The following is a 26,168-nucleotide window of genomic DNA, read 5'->3' on the forward strand; positions in this document are numbered from 1 at the left end:
GCGCAATGCGGCGGGAGGTGGCCCCCCTTTGTGCGCGAGCCGCGCGTTTGTTCTCCGAGCGGACCGTCCGCACTCTCGTGGACACTGCCCGGCCCGCCGTGCATCACGACGCTACTCGGAACAGCCGACGACGCTACTCGGAACAGAAGACGCGAGCGCGCGGCTGCCTGCTGCTCCTCCTGCTGCCGGTCCCCTAATGAAGAGCTTTGATTTTACTCCAGCGAGCCAAATGAATGGCGGGACTACGTCGTTCGCACAAAGGTCAAGACGTCTTGTGTCTGGATACATAATACGAATAGAGTAAGAAGAAATACACAAGACGGATTTATTCATTTGCGATGTCAAGTGATGCTAACACGACGATATTTTTTTAAATTTAAATTTCCAATCTTGAATACATCTCGGGGCGCGACGACTCGGGAGGAAAGCGAGGAGCGGCAAGACGGGCAATGCCCCACGCCCCCCCCCCCCCTGGCGAGGGCTGTGTGATGATGGAAGCCCAATTCTATGGACGTGCGGTGCAAATATAACGAGCGAGAAATCCCGACGCGCGCGCGACCATTTTAGATCGTTGATATGTAAACTCAGAGAGGCGCATGTATCATCCCACCACATCATTTCACCCCCAAGGGATTTTTCCTGCCAGTGAGTGCGTGCGTGCTCGCGTATGCTCGCGTGTTCGACTATCCACTCAAGGCTCTTATCGCAACGACGACTGGCTCGAGGTGACGGTACTCACCTAGGCTTGGTACAAAAACAAGTAGGGACATCATTGGAATCTCATTTGCCAGAAGAAAAATTATGATAGTTGTTTTTTTACCCTTTTATCTGGCAACAAAACTGACACTTTTTTTTACAAGGAGTCATGTTTGCATAGACCACAATACCTGCAGTCATAATGCAAACAAAAAACATGACTCTGATAATTTATGCACTGTCCTTGAAGTTGATGACGCGTTTTGACGTCATCTGGTCCATCACCACGTGAGACTAGGCTCTAAGGAAAGCTGTCTCGGGTGTGGACCAATCAACTTCAAGGACAGTGCATAAATTATCAGTTATGTTTTTTTTTGCATTATGACTGCAGGTATTGTGGTCAATGCAAACATGACTCCTTGTAAAAAAGGTGTCAGTTTTGTTGCCAGATAAAAGGGTAAAAAAACCAATTATCAAGTAGGGACATATCACGGAAACAATAATTTATCTCGCAAGACCAGAAGGGGGGAGAACTACATTGAGATGCAATGTCTTGAGTGGTGCATAATTATCACCCAAACCGGGACTTCTAATGTCAGGGGAAATCGATGTCTTCCTAGGACATCAAAATACCTTTTTCTTCCCCTTCAGTTTTTATCTGGATATACTTGCACATTTCCCAAGGACAGCTATCTCAGAAAAAAAGAGGATGATATTGGTTCAACTGGGGGACAAGGTGGCAAGCAGAGTCTCACCGTCAGGTCCGGTGAGACCTCCTACCGCTTCGTAGATTCAGCAACTCTGTGCGCTCACAAACAGCACCGCCGCACGTACAACGCTCTCAGCCCTTACTCACGCCACCAGCTCAGAAAGCTGAACGTGTGGCCGTGTTATTGCTTTAGGCCACCTGCTCAAAAGGTAACACGACCATTCCAATAGGCCACCTTCTTGTTCTTCCGTATGACTGACGTTGATGTAGAGCGACGTATGGACGTGTGTATATTCAACTTCTTTCGTGCCGTATGTAGCCAAGCGTGCTTATCGGAGGTGCGGAGGAAAGACAACGAACTAAAACATAAAAAGCAGTTCTAAAGAAATGAGTTTTCAATTTTGATTTAAATGTGCAGAGCTCCGGTGGCTGCCGAATATTGGAAGAGGGTTCCAGGCAGCCACAGAAGCGCATCTAAAAGCATGTGATGCGGTGACCGTCTTTGTTCGATCGTTAGCCAAAAGCCGGCGCTGGGAGGATGATCGCAATTTCCTTGATGGTTGATGCAACCGTGTTGTTACATTGCGGTGGTTGAGGCAGATAACTGCAGCAAGCATAGCGGAGTGGTGAACTGCTCCGATGCGTCATTCGTGCAAGTGAGTCTGGTGCAGAGTGGTTTGTTTGTTCCACACGGTTTTATTGTGGGTGGTGACCCACAGTCGCACAACGGAGAGTGTTTAACCTTTCCATTCGTGCTTCGAGTATCCGCGTCTGCCGATGCGGTTTTGGGGTTGTGGCCCCCAGAAGCTTCGCGGAGCATGAAAGCTAGGGGATATTCCTCGTCGCCGGGGTCTATCACAGGAGGTGTGTCCTCATTGGGACTCGCCAGTCCAGGACGGTCACCATTGTACACTGCTGTCAAACATCTCTCTAGGGGCCCACACGTGACACGGGCTGACATCTCTACGTTATATGGACCCCCACGAACACTTGCCTGCAGGCACCAATAATTAAAATGTTACTTTTTTAATTTTGAGGAAAACCCATCACAACAGGGCAGTGCAAAAAGGCCCCAGACAATTACATTTTACTAACGCCCAAAGGTCCTCCGCTCACAAACAGCATGCAGGCAAAGGCTCTCATCATGCATGTGTAGTGGTGTTTATTCACGCAGACAACTTCGTCTTTTCCGCTGTGTCACTTTATTCACAGAATCCCACACGGATGCTTCTCACGTTCAACACCACGCACTCCTGTCGCAAACTCTTCCTCTGCTAGCCTGCTACTTAGAGCTTACTCTCTCTAGCTCCGCTAGCTTGTTACTCCCCGCTCTCAGAGCCTGTCACGGACTCTCTCTCTGTATACTCTGCTAGCTTCTCACCCCGCTAGCCTCCGCGAGCCTCTCCTTCGCTAGCCTGTCAACTCCTGCACCTCCAACCTCGCCCGTGCCCCGCAGCGGGGGATCAGCCAACACCGCTGGGGAGGACGAGGTGTGGAGGGCGAGGTCCTGGACTTGTCTTGAATACTGTTCACTGCTTCATCTTCAACCAACTCAACCCCGTTGCTTCACACGTTCCCCTGATATCCCCCTCCTCATTAAGTGCCCTCAGATGGCCCTCATTAAGCCGGTGTCTCTTGCACGTGTTCGTTCTCCCCCTTATCACCTCTCCCTCTTGCCTCTTTGGCGCCTACCCCGCGTTTGCATTTGCAGCCAGCCAATCACTGCCTCTTTCCTTAATTGCTGGCGTCTCTGTGTCTACTGTCTTCCAGGCCACCCGCCTGCACCTGCTTATCCAGAGCAGACCTCACTGTTTGCAATCTCGTATATGAATGCAACTGCTGTTTTCAAACCCTGCGCTAACGCCACTACACATGCATGCATGTCATGTGACCGCCACAAGATTTGAATGCACAACGCTATGCTCAAAGACCCCCCCCACACACCCCTACTCTTCAGTCTTGTGGAACCGAGCTTGTGATACCAACCCCCACGGCCACACAAAGCCACCCAAGCCAGCCACTCTCTCTGGCTCTGCAGGAATGTGTAACCACTTTGGCACAAGAGTACTCGAGTCGTGAACACCATGTTTTGGCCCGACTGCTGTAACTTCAGATTCGTTTTGGGGTGGGGGGGCAAACCGGTCAGACTAGTCCCGGCTCACACAAGAATGTACGTTATCTTCAATTTGTATCGATCGTGGCAGCTCATATGCATACGAATGCAATGCATTTCAGACAAAGCGAAGTGTGGAATGCCCGTACAATTAATTAAAACTGCCTCTGCTATTCGGTAATAACATAAAAATTCGGTTCAAAACAACAGTGACTTTAATAGAGCAGTTTTTTTTTTGCGTGAACCATTTAACAAAGCGACGATTTCCGCCGCCGCCATCATCACCGGACTTGATCTACCCACTTCTGGATGAAAGCCCTGAGCCAAAGCCATTACCATCTTGTACATTCCTGTGAAGCAAGCCGCACGTATAGCGCCTGCACATGAGCCACTCTCTGCCCAACATCTGCGGTTGGCATCTCTCCTCTCTTGCGTCCGCTCATGTGACTGCTGTACCTTTCAGCCAGCTCAACTTAAAATCTGGCTTTAAAAAATTAATATACGTCGCATTAGTTGCCAACAAATTGCGCAACGTGACGAAAAATATTATGCGGTTTTAATGCCCTTAACATGATCACGTACGATAAATCATTGTGGAAGATTGTCCGAGAGTTTAAATGTGCACATTTAAACTCTCGCACGGTTCATCTCAGCTGCACTGGGGAGACAAAGGCGGTCGGTTTAGATAACCCGTGCGGGTTATATAAACACAAGCTAAACACACAGACATTTTTTATTCGAATCATCTTCATAAGTTATCATGCCGACCCCAAACCAGCCATTTCAAAACAGATCCTGCGTGGCGATCGAACACGTGGCCATCTGCACGTCGCGGGCAGTGGTATGGGGGGATTAGCACGCACGCCACTTTGAACCAGTCAACCAAAATTCGATTCCTGGCCTTGATCAACATCAGTCGCGAGTGATATCCCGAACCAGTCCTGAGATAAAGGAGATCGGGCCTTCACCGTGCGGGCTTTAATAGGTGCTCGCTCACATCATTTGCTCCAATGGTGTATTGGGCTACAGGGCGGTTCAACGACTTTGCATTTGAACCAACTGTCTGTCAAAGCCACAGAGAGATCTTCAATGCGTGTGCACGCAGTGGGGAATGGTAGTGCAGTGGTCAGTACGCTGCGCAATGAACCCGGCAACCCGAGTTCGATTCCCGCTCACGGCCAGTGACGATTAGCTGAACCGGTCATGGGCCTACCCTAGGTCGAGTACCTAGTGCGGCGTGTAAACATCGCCACTGGGGGAGACAAAGGTGGCCGGGCGTGGTGCTGGCCACTCACCCCCTCGTGTGCTGTGCCGGCCTTCGCAGGTGCTCGCTAAAAGCACTTGCCCCAACAGCCTGTTGAGGCTATAGGGGCGATCTGTCTTTTTTTGCAGGGAGAAGGATCACCGTTCACGCGTGTGCTGTTAGCGAGCGCCTATTAAAGCCGTTTGGGGTGGGGGGGGAATCTGCGAGCAGCGTTTGATGTAGAATGGGCTCAGGTGGACCCAAGTGGAGCTCAACACAAACGATGGGAGGGATTTTTGTTGTTGTTGTCCTTTGCGTTAATAATTAACACCAATACACCTGGCCAACACATTTATAACGGGAGTACAAGAAAACTAAACGAGGCAATAAAAAAAGCCAATTTTCTCGGTGCGCTGTTAACTGCAGGATGCCAATTCTCGTCGATGTTGTTTTTCAGCGGATATGTTTAAATACAGGTGTACCTTTAAGAACAGATAATGTAACTCAACGGGGTTCCTTCACCTGGCTATGATTATTATAAAGAGAATGTTTTACCAGCTGTCACTGAACAGTCAAACTGAGCAAACTTCGTTCCGATAATCACCCAGCACGGGAAAATGACCTTTGAATTTACAAAGGCGAAACATTTTTTCAGGCTCATGTTTTGGCCAACTGATCCGTCTTCAGAGCTGAGAAGAGAAACGCCAGCCTCCTATATTACACGCTTTATCTAGAAGTCAATGCGACAGGAAGAGCAAAATATATACGATTCATCAAACACGTGCTGAGTGAGAGATGCTGCCACATTGATTAAGAAAGACAAGCAGGCATGGGGCGCCCTCATTCACCCTCTGACATAACTCCCTCTTCGCCCGAGCAGCTTTAGAAACACCCGAGTCTGAAACTGAGGAATAGGGAAGGGGAATTCGACCAGCTTTGGGGCCCCCTCGTGAATGCCACTCCAGAGATCCTGAGTTGACTTCACTGAACTTGAGATGAGACTGACTTCCCCAAAGAAAGGGGATCTGACGCACGTGCCACAGAACGCCACGGTCCTACACGTCCGCATTGGCTGTCTGTCCGAGCCGCCTATCCCGCTATGCACCACTTCACCTGTTGCGGAAGTTGTACAACGGCCGCCCCCCAACCCCCCGTGGTAGGGTAATTAAAAGTAATTTACAAAAAAATAAGCAGCTTGGGGACAGACGCACGCCGCTGGAAGGAATTGGTGGGTTACGACGGCGCTCCAGCGAAAGAGACGAGGCTGCATGAGACGGAGCAATGGAATCAACTCGTGTGCAGCGCGCCAGATAGATAGTTAGTTGCACTGCGAGGCCGTGATACCGCATCCAGCAGCGGACAGATCACAGCGAGCTCGTCCCGTTTGCCAAAGCCCATCACGCAGGTCTCCAGTGTTGCGGTAAGCTGCTAACGTAAGCCCGTTAAACAGTGGCAGCCTCACCAATGAGCCAAAATCTGCAGCCACAGGCTGGCCCTCGAGCTAAATCCGAGGCATATTTTGGTGCTGTTTTCCATGCTTGATGCTCCTTGAAAGCCATGAAAGACACACGGGCAAGAAAGCGCTCTGTTCGATGGGTAAACACTCGTCAAATGTCACGAGCACTCCCAGATAAACTGAGTAACACTGTTGTGAGTGGAGTAGTGGCACAGCGGTTAGAGCCACCGCACACACTCTGAAGACACACCTCAGTTTGATTCCCAATCATGGCTAACATCGGCGTGCGAGTGATACTCTATCTGCACCGGTAGATGGATGGGTCGAGCGTTATTACGCATAAAAAAAAAGAATTACGTGGGGCTACGTGGGGCATATAAATTTGATGCAACAAAACTGACGCGGGTGGTCATGTGACCCTCGGGGCTCACGAGGGGGGCGTGTTTCGGCAATTCGCACCATTAAAACTACAGTGCCTAAGTTGAATTTCTCTCACCTGGGATATAAAATAAAAATTATTCTTTGAAATAATGATTCCCATTGAGGAACATTCTCGAGTTTGCAAGACCAAGTTTTTGTGCAGCTGTGGCACAACTTTATTTCGCGCAGTAATTCAAAGTAAAAATGTCAGGCGTCTCGTTTATGCATACACAATAAGTTGGTAGTGAAGGCCGTGCAGTATTCATGAACGTTACTCGTAGTTATTCATACATCCAGGGGCGCTTTTAGCCCTTTAGCCCATGAAAATAAATTTCAACTCCAATCTTGACACTATGTGGGTAAAGTGGAGTCCTCCACAGATACAGTAATGCACACATGGTTAAATGCACACATTTCAGTCACATTGTGTCAACATTGGAGGGTAAATTACTCGGGCCGGGAAGGCTTCATGCAACAATTCAATTATTCAGATAAGACTCTTTACATCCGCGATGCATGCACGACATCATGCGTGTGAAAATCGATTATTTCGGGTGCATCCTAATCATGTTCACGTGAAAGCAGTGGACAGGACTAGACACGCAAGTGGCAGTTCCGAAGAGACAGCAACTAAAAACGAGACGAAACAACGCGTCGATTCTGATCGGCGACGATTCTTCGTGCGGCAGAGAGGTGATGGTCGAGAACGCGGCCAGAGGGCGGCAGCCCACAGGAAGAGAACACGCGGCCTCCCCGCTCACACGCAAGGGCGTCGCTCGCCCTCATTGGAAGCCCTGGTCCGCGTGTGACAATTCCACATTCCTATATACGCCGGCGTTCAGACTACTATCCACGGGACAAGTGCTGTGGACTTACCACCGCCCAAAAAAAAATCGGTTGGTATTTATGGTTTGTCGACCACCCCTCCCCCCCCGGCAGAATGTCGATTTCGCCGATGATCGTTATAACGATGATGACGACGACGACGATGATGCCAGTGATGTGAGCCCACGATGCACGTGACCTACTTAAAGGAGTGACTGTGGGGGCATTGCCCGACACGTGGCGATTGTCGCCGTTAATGTAACCGTCCTGTTTATTGTTGTTATTGTTTCGCACGAGCTTGTGCTGGAGGTTTAAATAAAGCGACCTGTGTCTTGAAAAAAAAAAAGAGAACGCACCCACGAGAGGACAAGCACGGCGGAGATGGAGCCGTGAGATCGGCTTCGTGTGCACGAGCTCGACCAGGGCTCGGTAAACCCGGTGGCTCCGGAAGAGCAGGAGACTCAATTATAGATTTGAAGTTTTCGTGACTGCAAGGATTCATACTCTTAGTTTTTTCGGGTAAAGTCACGTAGGTAAAAATGAAATTAAAATTAATAAAAATGAAATATTATTTTTTTATTTTCAAATTAATACAAATAAAATATTATAATTTTATTTTTATTAATTTTAATTTTATTTTTTACCTGTGACTTTAACGAAAAAACTAAGAGTATCCACACTCTTTGTTTTTTTCGGTAAAGTCACGTAGGTGAAAAATTAAATAGAAATAAATTAAATCACGACGTTTCAAGTGATACGGTAATTTTGCTGTGACGGTTCCACCTGAAGACGGAAGCTTGTGTTGCCTCCAAAACGTCGTGATTTAATTTATTTTTCTTTTATTTTTTACCTACGTGACTTTACCGAAAAAACCAAAGAGCTCTTTACAGGCTGCTTCGTGACTTAATGTACACGTATGTGTTCCGACGCGTTGAGGGCTCTTGAGATATCGAGTTTTGTACCGAATTCTAAAGAAAAAAAATGCCCCTTCTTGTTATGTTGGTTGCCGACCCAAACAAGCGAGACGAACCATTGGCATCGAGAAACGGCAAGAGATGGCGACAGCTTTGGGAGCGCTTCATTCCAACAGTGGTTAGTGACTCGTGATGATAATGAATACTTACACGGTTGGCAATCAGGCCCTGGGTTCAGGTTTGGAAAACATTTGTTTTGAGGCGGGTGGAGGAATAAAGAGCACCCACAACTGTGGACAAAAGGAGCCAAATTTCACTCGATTTGCCAAAACGGATTAGAAGAAAAACACCGCAGTTTGTGAAAAGTATTTTTTTTTCTCAACCACATTTGACAACAGATATATATAAAGTGCAAAAAAAATTCGCCCATTCTTCAAGCCCCTTGCCTGGACTTTATCACCACAATGGGGAGGTGATACGCCTCGGCATTATGGCGTTTGCAGCTTGCTGCGGGGTGCTTACAGCTTGTATCCGGCAGGCAGCCCTGATTATTGTTGTGGGTCTATTAACCAACAATGGATGTTAGAGATCCCCCGATGATGTCATTAAAAAATAGGGTCGGCCTTCGTGCCCCCCCCCCCTCGGGCGTCATAATCCAAATTTGCCAAGTTCAAAAAGTACTGTACACACAGAGGAACATCGCTCCCACCTGAGAAACTCCCTGCAGTTTCACAGGTGGGTCTCCATAGTGCCTTCGTGATAGCTTTGGGGCTATAAGAATGGCGCAAACAGTAAAGTATTACATTTTTATTCACTGTTTATAGCCGAGGTACCAACAACAATACAGGGGTTGCCGTATCTCATAACGGGCAACTTACGAAGGAATCGGCCCAGCATTTCAGCGTAAATATACGTATGTATGTTGACCTTCTTTCGCACTGTACGTTGCCAAACCATGCTAATCGAAGGATAAAAGACCCTTTCCCAGCCACAAGTTATTTTTTATAAGGTAAGGTCACCGATGTAGCTGCAAATTATTGTAAGTGCTATGCTGACTGCAGAAAACTATGCAAGCGGATTTGTGGCGTCCACAAGCGAGACGTTCAGCCACGTGCCATCAAAAACCCCCCACAACCCCTTTCTTGGTGGTGCAGTCTTACACCAATGATGCGGTGAGAGTCAGGGGCTTGGTCTCCATAACATAAAAACACAAAATTATCTTTTTGTCGTTGTGCCGTACAGCTCTCCGATGCCTTTTCAGGTCTTACCGCGTGTTTCTCGTATGTACGTTGAACGTCTTTCGCACCGGACGTAGCCAACCGTGCTAAATCGTAGGTGCAAGTTCAAGTTCATGTATTAGGTATAGCCCTGTGAGCCATTCGGGTCTTGAATCGGGAGCAACCGCAACAAACAAAAAAACATGAACAAGAAAACATCTTAAAGTGAATATGCGACTAAGGGGAAGGACAACAAACTAAACACAAAAAAGTAACTCTAAATAAATGAGTTTTCAATCTATATTTAAAAGTGCACAACTCCAGTGGCTTCCCGATATCGGAAGGAAGAGCGTTCCAGACGGCCGCAGAAGCGCGTCTCAAAGAACATGATGATGCGGTGACCACCGTCTTTGTTCGATGGTCGGCCAAAAGCCACTGCTGCGAGGATGACCGGAGCTCGCGAGATGGTTCGACAAGTTTGCTCCACGTGCTGGGAACGTCTTCAGGAAGTATTCAGAAACGATTCGGGTTTTGAAGCTCCCAGCACTTGGAGAAAAACGTTGGACATCATCCCATCCAACACGCAGTGCAACCCGAAAACGCATTTGATTAGCTGTCCCGCACAACTGCGAAAAAACCTACATAGATGTATTAAAATGATTTGCTGACTGTGCGCCGCAGAAGCGTAATGATTCATCCCACGTACCCCCATCTCCCCCCACCCCAGCGATTCTATGAATTATAGAAATTCAGGGTCGCGATCCGATTCCACAATCAATCCTATTTTTTTTTACAGTGAAAGGCAGCGGTCTAAGTGGCTGCCGACAATCATGAGAGCCAATTACGCACAGCCCGTTACAAATTGATAAACATGTTGATTCACACACACACACGTGCGCGCGTTACGATGCACGCACCACACCTCCAATCAGCACGGTCGAATGTTAAGTCGCATGCCACACTCACCCGCGTGTTTGCGCATTCACTCAGCCAACAACACCCACCAAACTAAAAAGTGTGCGCCGCCCTCACCCTTGCATGTGCGAGTGTTGTGCTTACTAATGAACCTACAATTATTATGCTTTTTTATCTTTGCAACAACAGCAAAAATACCTTTGTGCTTGTGAAAAAAAAACGAAAACACAGGAATCGTTTTAATTGCATCGCGATCCTGAATTGTGCCAATTCGTCAATGGCGTTTCGTAAAATTGAGAGGTGGGGGAGGCGGGAAGGGGGTGAATCGTTCCAGACACTTGACACACGCACTGCATGTCCATTTGCAGGCGTGTACAGGATATGCTCGTGTGCATGCATTCCGAATATGTACACACGCGGTGACACGGACAAAATGCGCGCGCGCGACTTGGGGACGGGCAATCATTTCAGCAGCGGCAAGGCATTTAATTTCTCCCGACTGCAACACCTTCCGTCGAAGCGCGGTAATTCACGAGCCCGCATTTAACATTCTGGCACGGTGCGAGCGCGTGAGCTGCAAAAGAAACGCGACAGCATGTCGTGCAGAGTGGCGGGTTCCTCAGCGTTCGCAGAAACATACTTGTGCATGCTAAAACTTCTTTAGAACCGTACGTAGCCAACCGTGCTGCTAATCGGTGGCGCGGGGGAAGGATACAAAAACTAAACGCAAAACGAAAACTCAACGGCACAAAAAGTGCGAACGACACTCGCGCGCAAATTACTGTGGGAATAATGGACGAGGCACCATCACTCTTCCGTCGTATCTCGTTAGGTCAAGAACAAACTTGCTTGCGTGTGTATGTGTAGAGCTGCGCTCGGAGGAAGCAACAGCTACCGCTACACGAACCCACCACCCACGTTCTGCGAGCCAGAAAACATAAGTGTGGGCTCAGAGGATGACGAGAAATCGCTCAAGGGAATCGTATTCGGAATCACTCGAGGGTTCGATCATGCACAGTCTTAAGCACTTAAAATATATAATCACGTATCCGAGCAGAAATGTACGGGTGAACGCAAAGGCAGCACGCGGTGTCACAACATCACGGCCAGAGCTCACACACGAGACTCCCACAACACATGCGGTGCCAATCCAGGCACGGCGACGTCTTTTTTTAGGCTTGCGCAGAGGTGCAAAGGACAGGCAATAGCACCTCTGGCCATGCTCGTATCCCAACGCATCTGAGCCGCTGACCTCCAACAAATGTGCCATGTTCCATGAGAATCTCTGCTTGGGCAAATTGAATTACTGTGCTGTGGCCTGCCTCGAAGCCGCAATAAAAACTGTGGACCGCAGCTTTGACATCGCCGCTCGGAGCGTCTGTATTAATTAACGTTTCCAGCCCCTCCTCCCACCCACTGCTGGGTGAAGGCCTCCCAACGCCGCATCGGTCTCGGCGATTGCAAACCGCACTTCACGTTGGTCAGTGGGGGCTGGTGAAGTTGAGTAGGTGTCCAGGACCGGTTCGGATGTCGCTCGCCACTCATGTTTGCAATGGTTGGGAATCGAACTCGGGTCGTCATCACTAGTGATGACTATCTGAACCGGTCCTGGGCCTCCCCTAGGTCGACTCGGCCTCAAATGAGTACCTGGTGCGATGTTTAAACATCGTCACTTGCGAGACAAAGGCGGCCGGGCGGGGTGCTGGCCACCCACACTCCCTCGTGTGCCGTGCTGGCCTTCATAGGTGCACTTGCCCCAAAGGTATGTTAAGGCTATCCAGGGAGTCTTTGTCTTGTTTGTATATTTATATTAAGTTCAACCGCTGAAATAATTCGCGTGTCGGCAGTCTAAAGATGCGTATAATTGTGGTAGCTATCAGCCATGCCAAAGCGCCACAATCCAATCAGGCGTGCTTTTGTGTGAAGAGAACACAAATATGCGAGCAATGTCATATCTTTGGCAAAGCAGCACCAAAGCCATCTGCGGTTTCACAAGTGGCCTCTCTGCCGCGGTGATTCACAATGGAGTTAAAACGCAAAAAATTAACCCGAACCCAGGGACCCTTCAAGCCAATTGCAATGTGTGTTGTACGTGTCCAGGTGTGTCGAGCACTACCCTCAAGGTGCAGGGGGACGCTGCCATGGCGTTCTCGCCCAGTGCGCTGGACCCGCAGTCCAGAAGTCGCCTTACCGCGGAAGACGAAGGGACGCTGCAAGTTTGACGAGTCCACGGGCTCCGCCTCGATCCGCACGACAATGTAAATCAACTATCAGCTATTTTTCTTTTGCCAGTTAAGGCCCACCGAGCTATGGGGAAGGCCACAAGTGTATCTGATCGTTCGGGAGGTCGCGTAGCGGAGGGCTCCAGTGTGGGCACTCCAAGAAATCTGGCCAGTGTGGAAGAGTAGGCCAATTTCCCCTCTCGTGGTGCTTAATTATTTTTGATTAGCACTATTAGATTTTTTTGCATAATAATTCAATTGTGTGACATATAATAACGATGCCCTTTTTTATGTTCAAGAAAGTCTCACCGGGTCCCCTCGTTTTCAGAGCAGTCCTCGTGCATTGGGATGTTCGCCAATTCCAAATTGCATACCAGTCGACGTACAGTGCATTTGGGGGCGCTGGCAAGCGATGCAAGATGTGACGGCGCCTAAAATGGCAATCAACGCGGCATCGCACTTTGGCCGGTTGCTTCCCAAAGACACCAGGACAACAAAAACACCCTAAAAGGACACGCCAGAAAAATTCGCAAGTCAAAAAAATTTGCCAGATATCACTCGTAAGACGGGATAAGACGGGATGTCTCGATCGCACGAGAACTAGCCTGGGACTAGTCTGCTGGCCTAGTTACTGGTCCAGGAACAACCCACAAAAACGGGGGTTCCGTACACCCATTCTATGAAAGCCACGTGGTAGGTTTATCCACTCCTGCAATGCTCGCCTCCCCGATACCCTCCACCTCGTGCAACGAGGCTAACAAAAAAGCAGTGGGCAGCCAAAGCAGGAACACGCACGTTAAAATTACCGCCGTTGGAGATGGAGCAGTGAAATCAGCTGGTGTGTGCAGGGGCTGGGTGGATTTTTGCATCGGCGAGACGGTTAGACTAATTTAAAAGGAAGCTAAACAATTTTTTATTTTAACCAGGTAAGGTCCACTGAGCTATATCGTTTTTTTTTGGGAAATGACCTGGCCACAAGTGATAGCTCAGCAAAGTGGCTTATCAAGTGAAAATGTATAGCAGCCAAATACTCTAAACGCGCGTTTATAAATGTGGAGGGAAAAAACCGTAGGACCTAGAGAAAAATCCACACGACCACGGGAGAGAGAGACATGCAAACTCCAAATATACAGCAGGTGTCGGGGTCGGGATTGAACCCACGACCTCCTGCATACCAGGCAAGGGAGTTAACATCTCGCCGCTGCGTCATGATGCGAACTCGAAGCCACGACCTCAGAGAATCGGAGCCGATGGTGAGACAACGATGATGACACAAGGTCGGCTCCACCTTGCCATGCTCCTCTATCAGCCACAGGACTCGGTGAATAATTCCTGCTTCATCCCCTTCCTCCCACGCCCAATGCCCACCCGAGCACTGCCCCCCATTAGCATTGGGCTGGAGGAAAAAAAAAATCTTGGTTCTGATGAAGTCGGCCACAGAGCTCGGCGTGCGCCACGGGTCGAGACACTCCGCCCAGGGGCTCTGGTGTAATGGGATTGTCTCGGCGGGGCCGGGTTGATGTGGGAACGCAAGGTTCTCTGGTGTGAACGCCGATGCAGTACCTGGCCAACTAAGTTCCCAATCATCATCATCATCAGCCATGATCATTCCATTTGGGGCGCCACGGTAGCTATGCGATGTTATCTACCTCGCCTGGTATACAGGAGGTCGTGGGTTCAATCCCGACCCTGACACCTGCTGTATATTTGGAGTGTGCATGTCTCTCTCTCACCGTGGTCGTGTGGATTTTTCTCTGGCTGTCGCCTGATGAAGCTAGTTGTAATTACTGGCGAAACGTCGTACTCAGATTGTAAACGTTGTGGCTTTGCTCTCCAACACACCGGTGTACTGTACTCGTGACGAATTGACCACGTTTTGTTTACGTGACAACCCTTACTAGTTGGCTGTGTCGGGTGGTGGCGGGTTTTAACGACACATTTATATATTTACGCGATCTAACCCAAAAAAACCTCTATTATGGATTATATTGGTCGCGAAAGCCGACCACGTGTTAAAGTAAACCCCTCTGACGGCATTCCCTCCTTGGGCTGCCACTCCGTTGCTCGTTCTGACAACCGGCCATCATCCCTTCGAGGAACGTGTCCTGCTCAAGCGCCACTTACAGTCAACGGCATGCTCCCTGTCTGGGGCATGTCCTATAATCCACGTGTTCCTCCGTCTGTCTACCAGAGTAATTGTAAGGATGCATCTCTCTCTCTCTCTCCATGCGCCTTTGCACGTTTTTCAGCTTTTCCTACATTTTATTCATCAATGTCCATGTTTTTTTTATTAATCTGTCATCACATGTAGAACACGCCGATGATAAAAATGCATTCTTCAGACACAACCGGTGTGTTGTTTGTCATTATCATGTTCTGGTTACTGAAAGCGCCCCAAACCATGCTCATCCACATCTTTATTTCATTATTTTGGCTGTCCTAGGATTATATATTTAATGTCCATTCAACAGACATTTCCAAATATTTGGCGAAATTGTTGTACAAGACTACACAAACATAACATGTACGCGTGAGAGACTTTGAGGGAAAAAAACCAATTGCTTCCGAACCGGCAGATATTTATTAAATGATGAGATGCAGGCGTGGTGTGCTAAATTATTATGCAAAAACATATAGCACATGAATATATCAAACATTTATTTCTATCTGAATCTCCGAGCCAATCATTATCCGCGTGCCTGTATGGCTCAGTAAATTACGCACACTATTTAAACAATAATCCTTCGTGCATACCCAACATTCAGTCATGCACGTAGGCATTTCGGGAATGGGGGGGGGCAAACGGTGTTTGCAATTGATCCCATTGAACATGCGACCTTGGGAAACCGCCATCCATTCGTTGCCCAAGTGAACCTCGTGAACAATCGCTTTGTCAACCGGTACCGTTTTAAAACGACCGTTGGCAACTGTTGGCCAGTCTTGCGCCGCGTGACACAAGTCAATCCCTGAAACCCACATCGGCGGGAGAGCACACCTCCCCACTTACAAGTGCCTGACAACGAGGCTCCCGGTGCGTCTCGAGTGAGACTTCCACACAATGGCGCTGTGTCTAGCCGTGGGGCTAATGTAACGTTTGAACCAGGCGTGTGAATTCCGAGCTCTTACCGCTACCGTGCAGCTTCATAGCAGGCCTCACGACCAGGTCTCCTGGGATGCGCCCAATCTCGTCAGATCTCGGAAGTTAAGAGAGGTAGGAACCTGGATAGTGCTCAGGATGGGTGGGAAGCTGTGAACAAATAGCTCGTCACAGGGTCACAGGGATGCGTCGCGACTTGGTGAGCCAGTGCAGGAATAGTCCGTTGTTCTACTGTACTTCTGTACTCCCCTCATTCACCAGCGTGAAGTATGGTCAAATAACCCCCTACTACCCACAGGTGTGGGGGGGAGGCCCTGATCAAGAAGTGGATTGACTCATGGGGCTGTACACAGTCTGGCCAAGTGCAAGTCAATATATGCATTCTCACATTTTCTGCGTCGATAACTCACAAGTATGCATCAGTGCACCGAGGGCTTGCCGTGATATCTTTCGATTTCAGAAAGACATTCAGACGCTGTCTTTCCGACAGACCTGTTCTTCACCTGAGGACGGCTGCTTGCGTTGTGGCCGAAACCGTCGTGAGAATTATTTTATTATGTTTTATTTTTATTATTTTATTATTTCCCTTCTACGTGACTTTACCGAAAGAACCAAGAAGGTGATATCTTTCTCTACAAAATGATACGATGATTAAGTTTCACGACACCACGATGATCGCCACGCCAGTTTCCAATTGCTCTTTAACTATGTTTTTGTGGTATTGTTTTCGCACTTTCCCGTATTTTCCAGCGCAAAAAGAAACATTGAGTTATTTGATTTATTTAACTTGCAATTCACCCAACATAAACCTGCCCATAGGCCTTCTCACATTTGCACATTTGAACACCTATATAACCCTTAAAATGCACACAACTGTCAAACACATAAGTAATTAATTGGCCTCCAAAAATTATATCGTCATATTATGGCTGTGCAGTCAGTTCCTGCGGGAAAATATTTTCTGCACGGCACTAATTTAATAGGCAACTGCTATTTAATATGACCTTAGATTAGTGGTATTGGGAACTTTAATTACGTTTTATTCAAAAATAAACAAGAAGCAATGATAATAGAAATAATTAGCAAAACGGTCAATGTGATTTTGCAGCTCTTATATTTGTACGGTACATTGGAGTGGTGCCACATCTCGGCAGCCCAGTGGAGTGCGTGCACACACACACACGCGAACTCCGCGGTCTGCTTGCGAGGCCACAAACGATCCTTTTGTGCCGACGAGCCTGCACGCGATTTTCTTTTCCCTTGCACACCAAACAGAAAAAAATTGGGCCGTGTGTGTAAACCTGAAGACTCGCTGCGATGCGGAAAGGTGCAGATTCCGTCCGCAGACTCACTGCCAGAACGAACGCCGGGTGGGTGACACGCTCATCCCACGGCGCGTCAGGCGACCGCCTCGCACATCCGCCATGCGCGCTTCCACTGCCGCTCTTACGAGACGTATTGTACACACACAAAAATGTAAGTAATTTACAGCCACTGTTAATCCACTGCCGGATGAAGGCCTCACCATGGGTTGATTGTGGGGTTTTTTTCCATGAAAAATTACGTACATTTTTTTACCATAAATTATTTTTACATACTTTGCCACGCTGGTGAAGGTGGCAGGCCCAGGACTGATTCAGATATCACTCGCCACGGATGTTTAGCCCTGGCCAGGAATCGAAGTCGGTACTGTAAAAGTGGTTTATATTATATAATTACAGTTTTTTTGGTAACCATAATGACAGTGGGCGGTTGTTTAAGACGAGCGGTGTAATGATGCATCGATACATAGATGAGGATTGATCGTTAAGCGTGTGATACGTGCATTAAATGACGTGTGAAGGAAGAGATGTTTTTAGATTCCTAAATTACGTGTCATGTCCGATAAAACGTCCACCGTGGAGAAGGAGCGATGAAATCAGCTTGTGTGCAGGCGGCGGATGGATGGCTACATCGCAGTACCGCGAAAGATTGGCGACGACTATGGAGGCCTTCATCCATCAGCGGACTGATCATGTCCGAAGACGTACATGAATTCATTTACCCCTCCAGCTACCAGGTGCTGCTACAACGTGAAAATAAAGTACAAGTATTCTTGGATCGAATTTGTCAACCTGAATCGCGACAAACAAACTAAACGGCGGGAGCGTCGGTCGAAGGATAAAATAATCGTCGAAGGAACATTACAACACGTTTCTGTTGGCGTGTATATTCTTCTTTGAAAATAACTATCTTAACAACCTTTTACGTTGCAAGTGTTGTATATGCACCAAAATATGGGTGGGCGTGTGACATGCCTGCTCAGTGCATGAAAGTCCTCCGACAGGAAGCATGGAGCGCTAACAGCACTTCCTATAGTGCCACTACAACAACGGACATTGCCTACTTCATAGAAAGCGCCTTCATTTTTATCAAAACAAGACCCTGGGGGCAGCACTGTACTAAGATAAATAAAGTACAGTTTTTTGTTTAAATTTACTCGATGGGTGTGGAGTTTCATTTTTCGGACGAGGATATTTTTTGTTAACTCGAAGTGGAATTTTGGAGAAATAAAAAAAAGGTTTAAACGGTGAAACTAAACAGACATCTGGTGTTGAAAAAATGTGTTCCAGGTACAAACAGTGCACTGTTAGGTTTTAGTTTAAATTATGAGCGCAGCCGTGCATCGAATTGCATCAGAGTGAAACATTTTACATGTTTGTCTAGAAAACTGTGTGGCTTTAAAAAGGAAAAATATATAGCAGGTGACATCTTGGGCAATGGCCTTTTTTCAAAGCGCATGGATTGTGCATGTGAAAAATTTTCTCAATGTGTGCAAACTATAAGCCAGTCTTTTATTTTGGTTCTCACGCTTTTCAGACTCATTTGTACATATATGTTTACTCCGATAGCCCAAAACGTGAATTCAGAACATCACTGCTTAATAATCCCAAACGGATTTTATCATTATTTTCATCATTATCAGCGAATGTTGTTCAATTCATCTTCTAAAGTTCCATTTGAGCTAATGAGGTGAACACGTGTGCACACACGAGGCGGCACAATTTATAAACAAAAACAAACAACACTAATAGGAGGGTAAACAAAAGACAAAAATAAGCGATGCTTGAATAGATTTTCGGACCCGAAATATGACAATTCATCGAGTCATCTTTACTCTGCGGTGGTGCATAGGGGGAGGATGGCGTAGAAGGAATGCTGTAACTTCAAGAGCAGTTATTTGCAAACCAGACATTTAATCCCGACACCAACTCTCATCCCTTGCAGTCATGTCACCAATGTCTACCAAGCAATAGATGTGTCACATGATTTGTACGTGAGTGACACAGGCCGACATATATAGACGCACCTGAAGGATAAGAGCCCACATGGTCTGGGGGTGTGTGTGCGAAGTTCTCATCTGAAGTCAGAAATGTTATAAAAAAACTGAGAAACCTGATAATATACTGCACTCTGAAATATAAATTACCGGAATGGTTTAATACTTAATAGGACTTAGACTTGGTATCTTGGCATAGCCGTCTTATCGTTTCTCATTATTTATCCACGGGAGAAACCAGAGTTTGGGAGTTGCACAGGTGTACCCACCCTGATAAAATGTCACGTATAGGAAACGTACTGAGCGGCAATAAATCATTAAAATGGCTTTACATGGCACGTCTAACAGCGATGAATAACACAAACACGCACGACGTTCACAATATAATTATTCGGTAATATATACGCTGACCTTGCATTATTATTATAATTATTAATCTCGATTGCCCAGCAGAGCCTGGTTGAGTATTGCGACACATTTTTAGGGGGGTCCTGCTACAAAGGTGTTGCAGTCGGGGTCAATAATTGCCACGTATAATCCCAATTGAGTAATTTGCGGCTCATTTTTCAAATTTGAACCACGGCGCCAGGCATCACAGTGTGCCCGCCCTTTGCGAACAACGTTATGGGATCTTGATCGTCTACGATGAAGCGTCTATAGTTTTGTTTTTACGGTTAATGCACCTGCAGTGATAATCAGGGGGCGGTCGGTGGATTCGAACTGCTAACGTTAGGGCCCCGTCACCGCCCATGTTGTCAATAGTTCAAGCTTCATTGGCATGAGGCCAGCCCAATTAATTTCACGCCAACATCCCCCCCCCCCCAAAGAAACAATAGCCATGGCATTATCTGAGAAAGCTGGGGGACAAAATCACTTGCTATTAAAAAAGTGCCTTCTGGATTTGACCCTTTGCTACGCACAAATATGCTGACTCTCTAATTAATGAAACCTTATCAAACCGGCGACAGAAATTTGAAAAATACATTGGAACATATTTGGGATTCTGTGAGGTGCAGATAAGACGAAATTTTAAATAAAACCATTAAATAGTGGCAAGCCTATCATAGGCGAGTTGACAGTAATTTCAGACACGTGGATTTTTAGTCACTCGGGGAATTGGAGTTTGAAAATTCAAGAGTACTTCACAAATAGTTTCCCAGCTCAAGTTAAGGCTCTCCAACCAATATACGATTAAAGATGAGAGTATATGCCCCAGAACAAGCTGAAAAGATGTAAAACAACTCTAATTAGTCGATAACATTGTGGCCTTAAAAGAAAAAGTAGATTAATCGGTGACGTTTCGGGAGATGGCCCTAACTCAGATGGGCCATTGCCCAAATTGTCACCTGTTATATATATTTTTTTAACACCAGTGTTATTGATAATTGGTTCTTTACCCTTCTATCTGGCAAAAAACATGACTCCTTGTAAAAAGGTGTCAGTTTTGTTGCCAGATAGAAGGGTAAAGAACCAATTATCATATTTTTACTGGCAAATGAGGTTCCCATAGACCAGTGTTATTGATTTGTTGAGTTTGCTGTCACTTGTGCTTTGTGCACCACAGCAAATGCGGCATCACCAACACAATGTGTTTAATCACGAGAAGTAGAATTTGACAAAAACGTAAGAAGGCATTTTCCAACTTCTGAATGAGAGCAAAACAGGCAATAGCATCATCATGGAAGACTTCAATTTAAATGTGGGGGAAAGCGATACGAGAGATGAGAGGATGATTGGTAAATTTGGCATTGGAAAGATGAACAAGAGGAGAACATCCGTTACAGTTTGCAGCCAGTGGGGATATGAAAACAGCGAGCATGTGTTTAAAAAAAAAAGGAATTTTAAAAAAGGACAAAGAATATCCCTCGTGGATAAATTGTAGATAAAACTGATTTCATTCTCATGCACAACCCTCAGGATGTCCAACATGGCAAGTGATAGTAGATTGGTGCGATGATCTAAGTGACACTTCAACAAGTGGGCATGGACAGGACACATCAATAGAAGAGATGATTGCCAATGAAAGAGACCGGAGATGGAACAGCAGCCAAGAGACAAACACTCAACCATATGTGCAAGAATGATATGGATTGTCTCTTCACGAGACCTCGAGGTCTGGAGATGGTGTGGGGAGGACTATCTCGTAAAAGACAAATCATTGCCGCTTTGCTGATGATGCTGACCGGTATATGGCTCAGTGGGAAGTGAAAAAGGATTCAAATAATTCGATTTTGAGTTCAAACCCCAGTCGTGGTCAACTCAGCCCCACTTTACCTGTGGGGTATGTAACACGAGTTTTACCTTGTGATCGCTGGTAGCTGCTGCCCTTGGACAGAATGCTCCCATCCGGAGAAATGTAGAATTTGAGTAACAACAGAAGAGCTCTACCCTGCTCTAATTTGAGTACGAACGAATTTGTGACGTTAATTATGTCGGGCATAATGGGTCGTTATAGTATTGCCTTATGGAAATTTGGCTCGGAGATCCCTTTGTACAGCTAAGCAGCAGCACTTTGTACCAGTAAGCAATCAGAACGATCTTGTGACATCTGTGGCATCGTGTGATGTTACTGAATGTTCTGCATATGCAGCAGTGTACTATATAAAGTCAAAATGAGTGTATATTATTAGCTTCATGCATCTATATTAAAGCTGTATGATTGATTTTCAGACATTTGTCAATCCACTGCTGGGCCAAGGCCTCTCCACTCCATGTTGGTTGGTGGGGTTGTGTGACCATATTTGCTTGCAGGTATAGTATATGTACATCTAACACATATACTTTAATTTAAGTGTAGTGGTTGAACCATTTTTCTAATGATGTTCTAGAAGGGCTAATAAATCTGAAGTTTGGCACGATAAACTACAGTTCATGCTTACATCTGCAAATATATATGATTAACTAAATGTTTGAACTTGGGTCCCCAAAAATAATGCTGGAAGGTTTACCAGTTCACTCTGAAAATAGGATCAGCCTTAAGTTCAACATAGCATTTCAAGCCTCACACTAATCACTTACGAATACATGACGCCCGATCATCAGTAAACCAAGTAGCGCAATGTCTCCTCCCACTGCCAGTTACAGTAGTTGTACCATATATCCACCATATTTTGAACATTAAACACGTAGCCACATAGCAACGCAGCTATCATGCACAATCCAGAAGCCAGCGATGGAAAATCCACGTTAGTTTTACAGGAACCCATCTATTCAAGGGCAAACCACTGCTTACTCCCCCCACCCACAGGTTACAGCTTTACCAGTTGCTATGTTAATTTTACTTACCCTCTATGGAAGGTGTGCTATGAAGAAGGGTCATTGTCTGAAACGTTGCCGAATATATATATTTCCATTTAAGGCCACAGTGTCATTGATGAACACGATTAATGTTCTGTACAGATGATGACTGTGATGTGGCTCCGGATAGTATTTTGATTGCAAGCTCGTTGATTGGGAATCAATTTCATCTAATTACTCCGTTGCATCTCGGGACTGTTATACATATTAAAAACAACACTGCCAATGCTGTACCGTGGTGGGGCAATGCCTGAGATTGGCAACTGGTCCAGCGTGAGGTTGATTTTGTGGAGGCGTGAGAGCCATGGGGAGGAGGATGGATGTGGTTTGGAGGCGTGAGGATTTCGTGTTGGTTGGTATTAAAAGTACCGACCGAATCGCGCCGGTGTGATGCGTGAGAATTGGTGAACTGGAATGCTGCTGCGGTCGTGAGGGCGTGGGATAAGACGAATGCGTGTTTTGTTTTAGAGGATTGCACGCTACAGTTCGTGTAATGCTAACACGTGGTTGGTTATGTACGGTTCGAAATAAGTTCAACATACATACTATGCAAATAAGTGTGCGTACATACACACAGGTGTGCATGTGCAACACATTCTGTACACTTAGGACCTGCGTTACCTATGCATCGAAGCATATACCTGGACTACACACGTATGTAGAACCTGCGTGTGTCCTTCCACACACATGCACATGTCATAACCACACATCAAGAAGATACGTCCTTTATACACGTGTTCATGTACTACCCACACACGCGTGTACATCTGTACATGTGTAGCTGCACTCCACACACAGAAATGTCTACATTGTATTAACCCACACATCACACGTCCTTCTACACACAGAGCCCAAACAGGCCGTCGGGGCCAGCGCTGTTAGCGAGCACCTATTAAGAACCGCACGGCACACGCCCGGCCGCCTTTGTCTCCCCAGTGGCGATGTTTACACATGTACTGTATACGGATATACTCTACACAAACAGGTACTCATGAGGCTGAGTCGACCTAGGGGAGGCCCGGAACCAGATAATCGGCAATGGTGTTAGTGTCGCTACACCAGCGCTCCCCCCCCCCACACACATTATTATCAACACCCCATCCCGACCCTTACCACCGCGGGGAGCTCTGCCGGGCGAGGCGCACCCTAGCCCGGCCAGGCTCGCTAGTCCCAGCCGCGAGGCCTACCTGTGTGCGGGCGGGAACCCGCTCGAGTGCCGAGGTAAGTGGCCCACACTCCCAGCGTCAGCACGGCGATCGCTGCCAACGTCTTGGCCTTTTTGCGTATCTTCTTGATAGGAAGGAAGACCATCTTCTTTACTTCTATCCGGTAAACTTAACGCACCATGTATAATTGGCGATGATAATAAATTAAGACGACGCTGTCGGTGGGTAAACGCCCCGCGTGTGTTGTGTCCTTGCGATCTTACATCGCGATTTCAGCTGCGGCTGTCTCTCAAGATAAGACGCAAACAACTTGGCATAGCTCCAACACAACAACTACACTATTGACGGCGACGATAATAAACAAAATAAACGCTGGCTAACAAAATAAGAGATCTGATCAATCCTAACCCCCCCCCAAAAAGAATTTACGCGAACGTCGAATAACAAATCAGCATTTTCCTACTTGCACTGCGGCCAGCCCCACACCAATGCTTTTCTATGATTGCCCGATGCCCTGGCTATTATTGCCCTTGCAGTAGAAGCAGCAGCAGTAGGTCCAGCGACCGGTCAACACTGGCGGACGCCGGCAGGCAGGCGAAGCTGCTGCTGCTGCATCACCTGCTGCTTGCCAGGGCTGCCGAATGAGATCGCGGCGGCGAGGGGAGGAGGAAGGATGAGGGAGGAGGTCCCCTTCCTCGCCTCTCTCTCCCTCTGTGTGTGCGTGCCCAATGGGAGGCGGGACGCGACACGCATCACAACTGTGTGAACACGTGCGCGTGAGTGTGCGCGCGCACGTGAGTGTGAGTGCGCGTGAGTGTGCGCGCGCACGTGCGCGTCAGTGTGCGCGTGAGTGTGAACACGTGCGCGAGAGTGTGAACACGTGCGCGTGAGTGTGAACACGTGCGCGTGAATGTGCGCGCGCACGTGGGGAGCGGTGGTGTGGTGGTGAGCGCTGCGTGACGATGCCAGCGGGTCGAGTTCGATTCTCGAGCACGGTCACCAGCACCGGTGACGATTATCTGAACCGGTCCTGGCCCTCCCCTAGGTCGACTCAGCCTCAAATGAGTACAGTACCTGGTGCGGTGTGTCGTAAACATGGCCACTGGGGGAGACAAAGGCGGCCGGGCGTGTTGCTGGCCACCACGCCCGTGTGCCGTTTCGGCCTTCATAGGTGCTCACTAACAGTTTGTGAAAGGGCAAGATGTGGGGGGGGGGGTGTCTTTGTGTGCATTCACATTCATACACGTGCAATTTATACGAGTATACGTACGTGTACTATACATACATATACGCACACGTGCAAAAACAAAGATCCCCCTATAGCCTTATCACACACAGGCGTACTCACACACACGTGTACGCAGAGACACGTACACACATGCAAGTACGTATGCTGTATAATAATGTATAAAGCGACCTTAAACGTTCAGGTATATATACACACACTATGGCATACGCGTGCACACCGGCTTTTACAGAACACACAGGGCACTTGTACACTGGCTTACCCAGATGCACACACACACACGTGAGGATTGACGGAGACCACAGAGAATGTGAAATCGACAGAGGCAGAAACAACACCACCAACACGCACGCACAAACACACCCAAAGGAGTGGTGACTGAAACTGAAAGGCAAATACACAGAGATAGACTCCTGAGATATGCGGTGAGATGGACAGGAAAACACACACGCACCAGGCACACACTATATAGAGATACACACCGATGCAAGACGAGAGCTCGCAGAACAAAGTTCGAAAGAGAAGCAGAATGAAAGGCAGTCGAACAACCATTCAGCAATGCCTGCCAGCCACCACGCCCGAGACGATTGCGCAGTCAGAAAGAGGATTTGTGCAGTGGCAAAGTGCATTATGCACAACTACTAAAGAGATTCGCGTTTGTCAGAATGTCTATTTCTTTGATTAGTTTAAGCGGCATCATGCGCATTACGGAAGCAACATCCCTCGTGCGTCTGTGCAGCCAGTCTCCGTCTCATTATGGAAATGAATGATTATTACGGCAGGGGGTTCTGCATGTCACCGCCATACCCAGCCTCCCACTCCAGTGTCGAGCGGATAGAACATTTCTCATCTGTCGGATCACATGCTATGTGGATTTTCACAACATCCACGTGGCCACAATGCCTTCCTTTCCCTGTGCTCCCACCTATAAAGGCGCACTTGTTAGCAAAAAACATCTTTAAGATCATATCGCAAGAACACATATCACACGTATAGCATTAGACTGGTGGTAAGTGCAGTTCGCGAGCACCTATGAAGGCCGGCCCGGCACACGAGGGGGTGGGTGGCCAGAACCACGCCCGGCCGCCTTTGTCTAACGAGTGGTGATGTTTAAGCATCGCGCCAGGTACTCATGTGGGGCTGAGTCGACCTAGGGGAGGCCCAGGAACGATTCAGATTATTGTCTCACTGGTGAGCGAGAATCGAACTCGGGTGGCCGGGTACGCAGCGCGCTAATCACTGCACCACCGCTCCCCCCATGAACAAAGACCTCCCTGCTATAAAGCCTTAACATATTTTTGGGGCAAGGTCTG

The 26,168-nt window shown here is 47.5% G+C and overlaps 1 protein-coding gene across 1 annotated transcript in view; it reads right to left on the minus strand.

Moving 5' to 3' along the window:
- The window catches only part of LOC144936446 (N-acetyl-beta-glucosaminyl-glycoprotein 4-beta-N-acetylgalactosaminyltransferase 1-like), a 112,656-nt gene extending 88,334 nt beyond the window's left edge, over window positions 1–24,322 (minus strand). The window contains exon 1 of the mRNA XM_078863497.1: window positions 23,631–24,322. Coding sequence (XP_078719623.1) covers window positions 23,631–23,754 — 124 coding nt within the window. The 5' untranslated portion in view covers window positions 23,755–24,322. The remainder of the gene's footprint in view (window positions 1–23,630) is intronic.
- Window positions 24,323–26,168: the final 1,846 nt, after the last annotated feature.

Source organism: Lampetra fluviatilis, chromosome 16 (assembly GCF_964198595.1).
Source record: "Lampetra fluviatilis chromosome 16, kcLamFluv1.1, whole genome shotgun sequence".
In the NCBI taxonomy this organism is placed as follows: Eukaryota; Metazoa; Chordata; class Hyperoartia; order Petromyzontiformes; family Petromyzontidae; genus Lampetra; species Lampetra fluviatilis.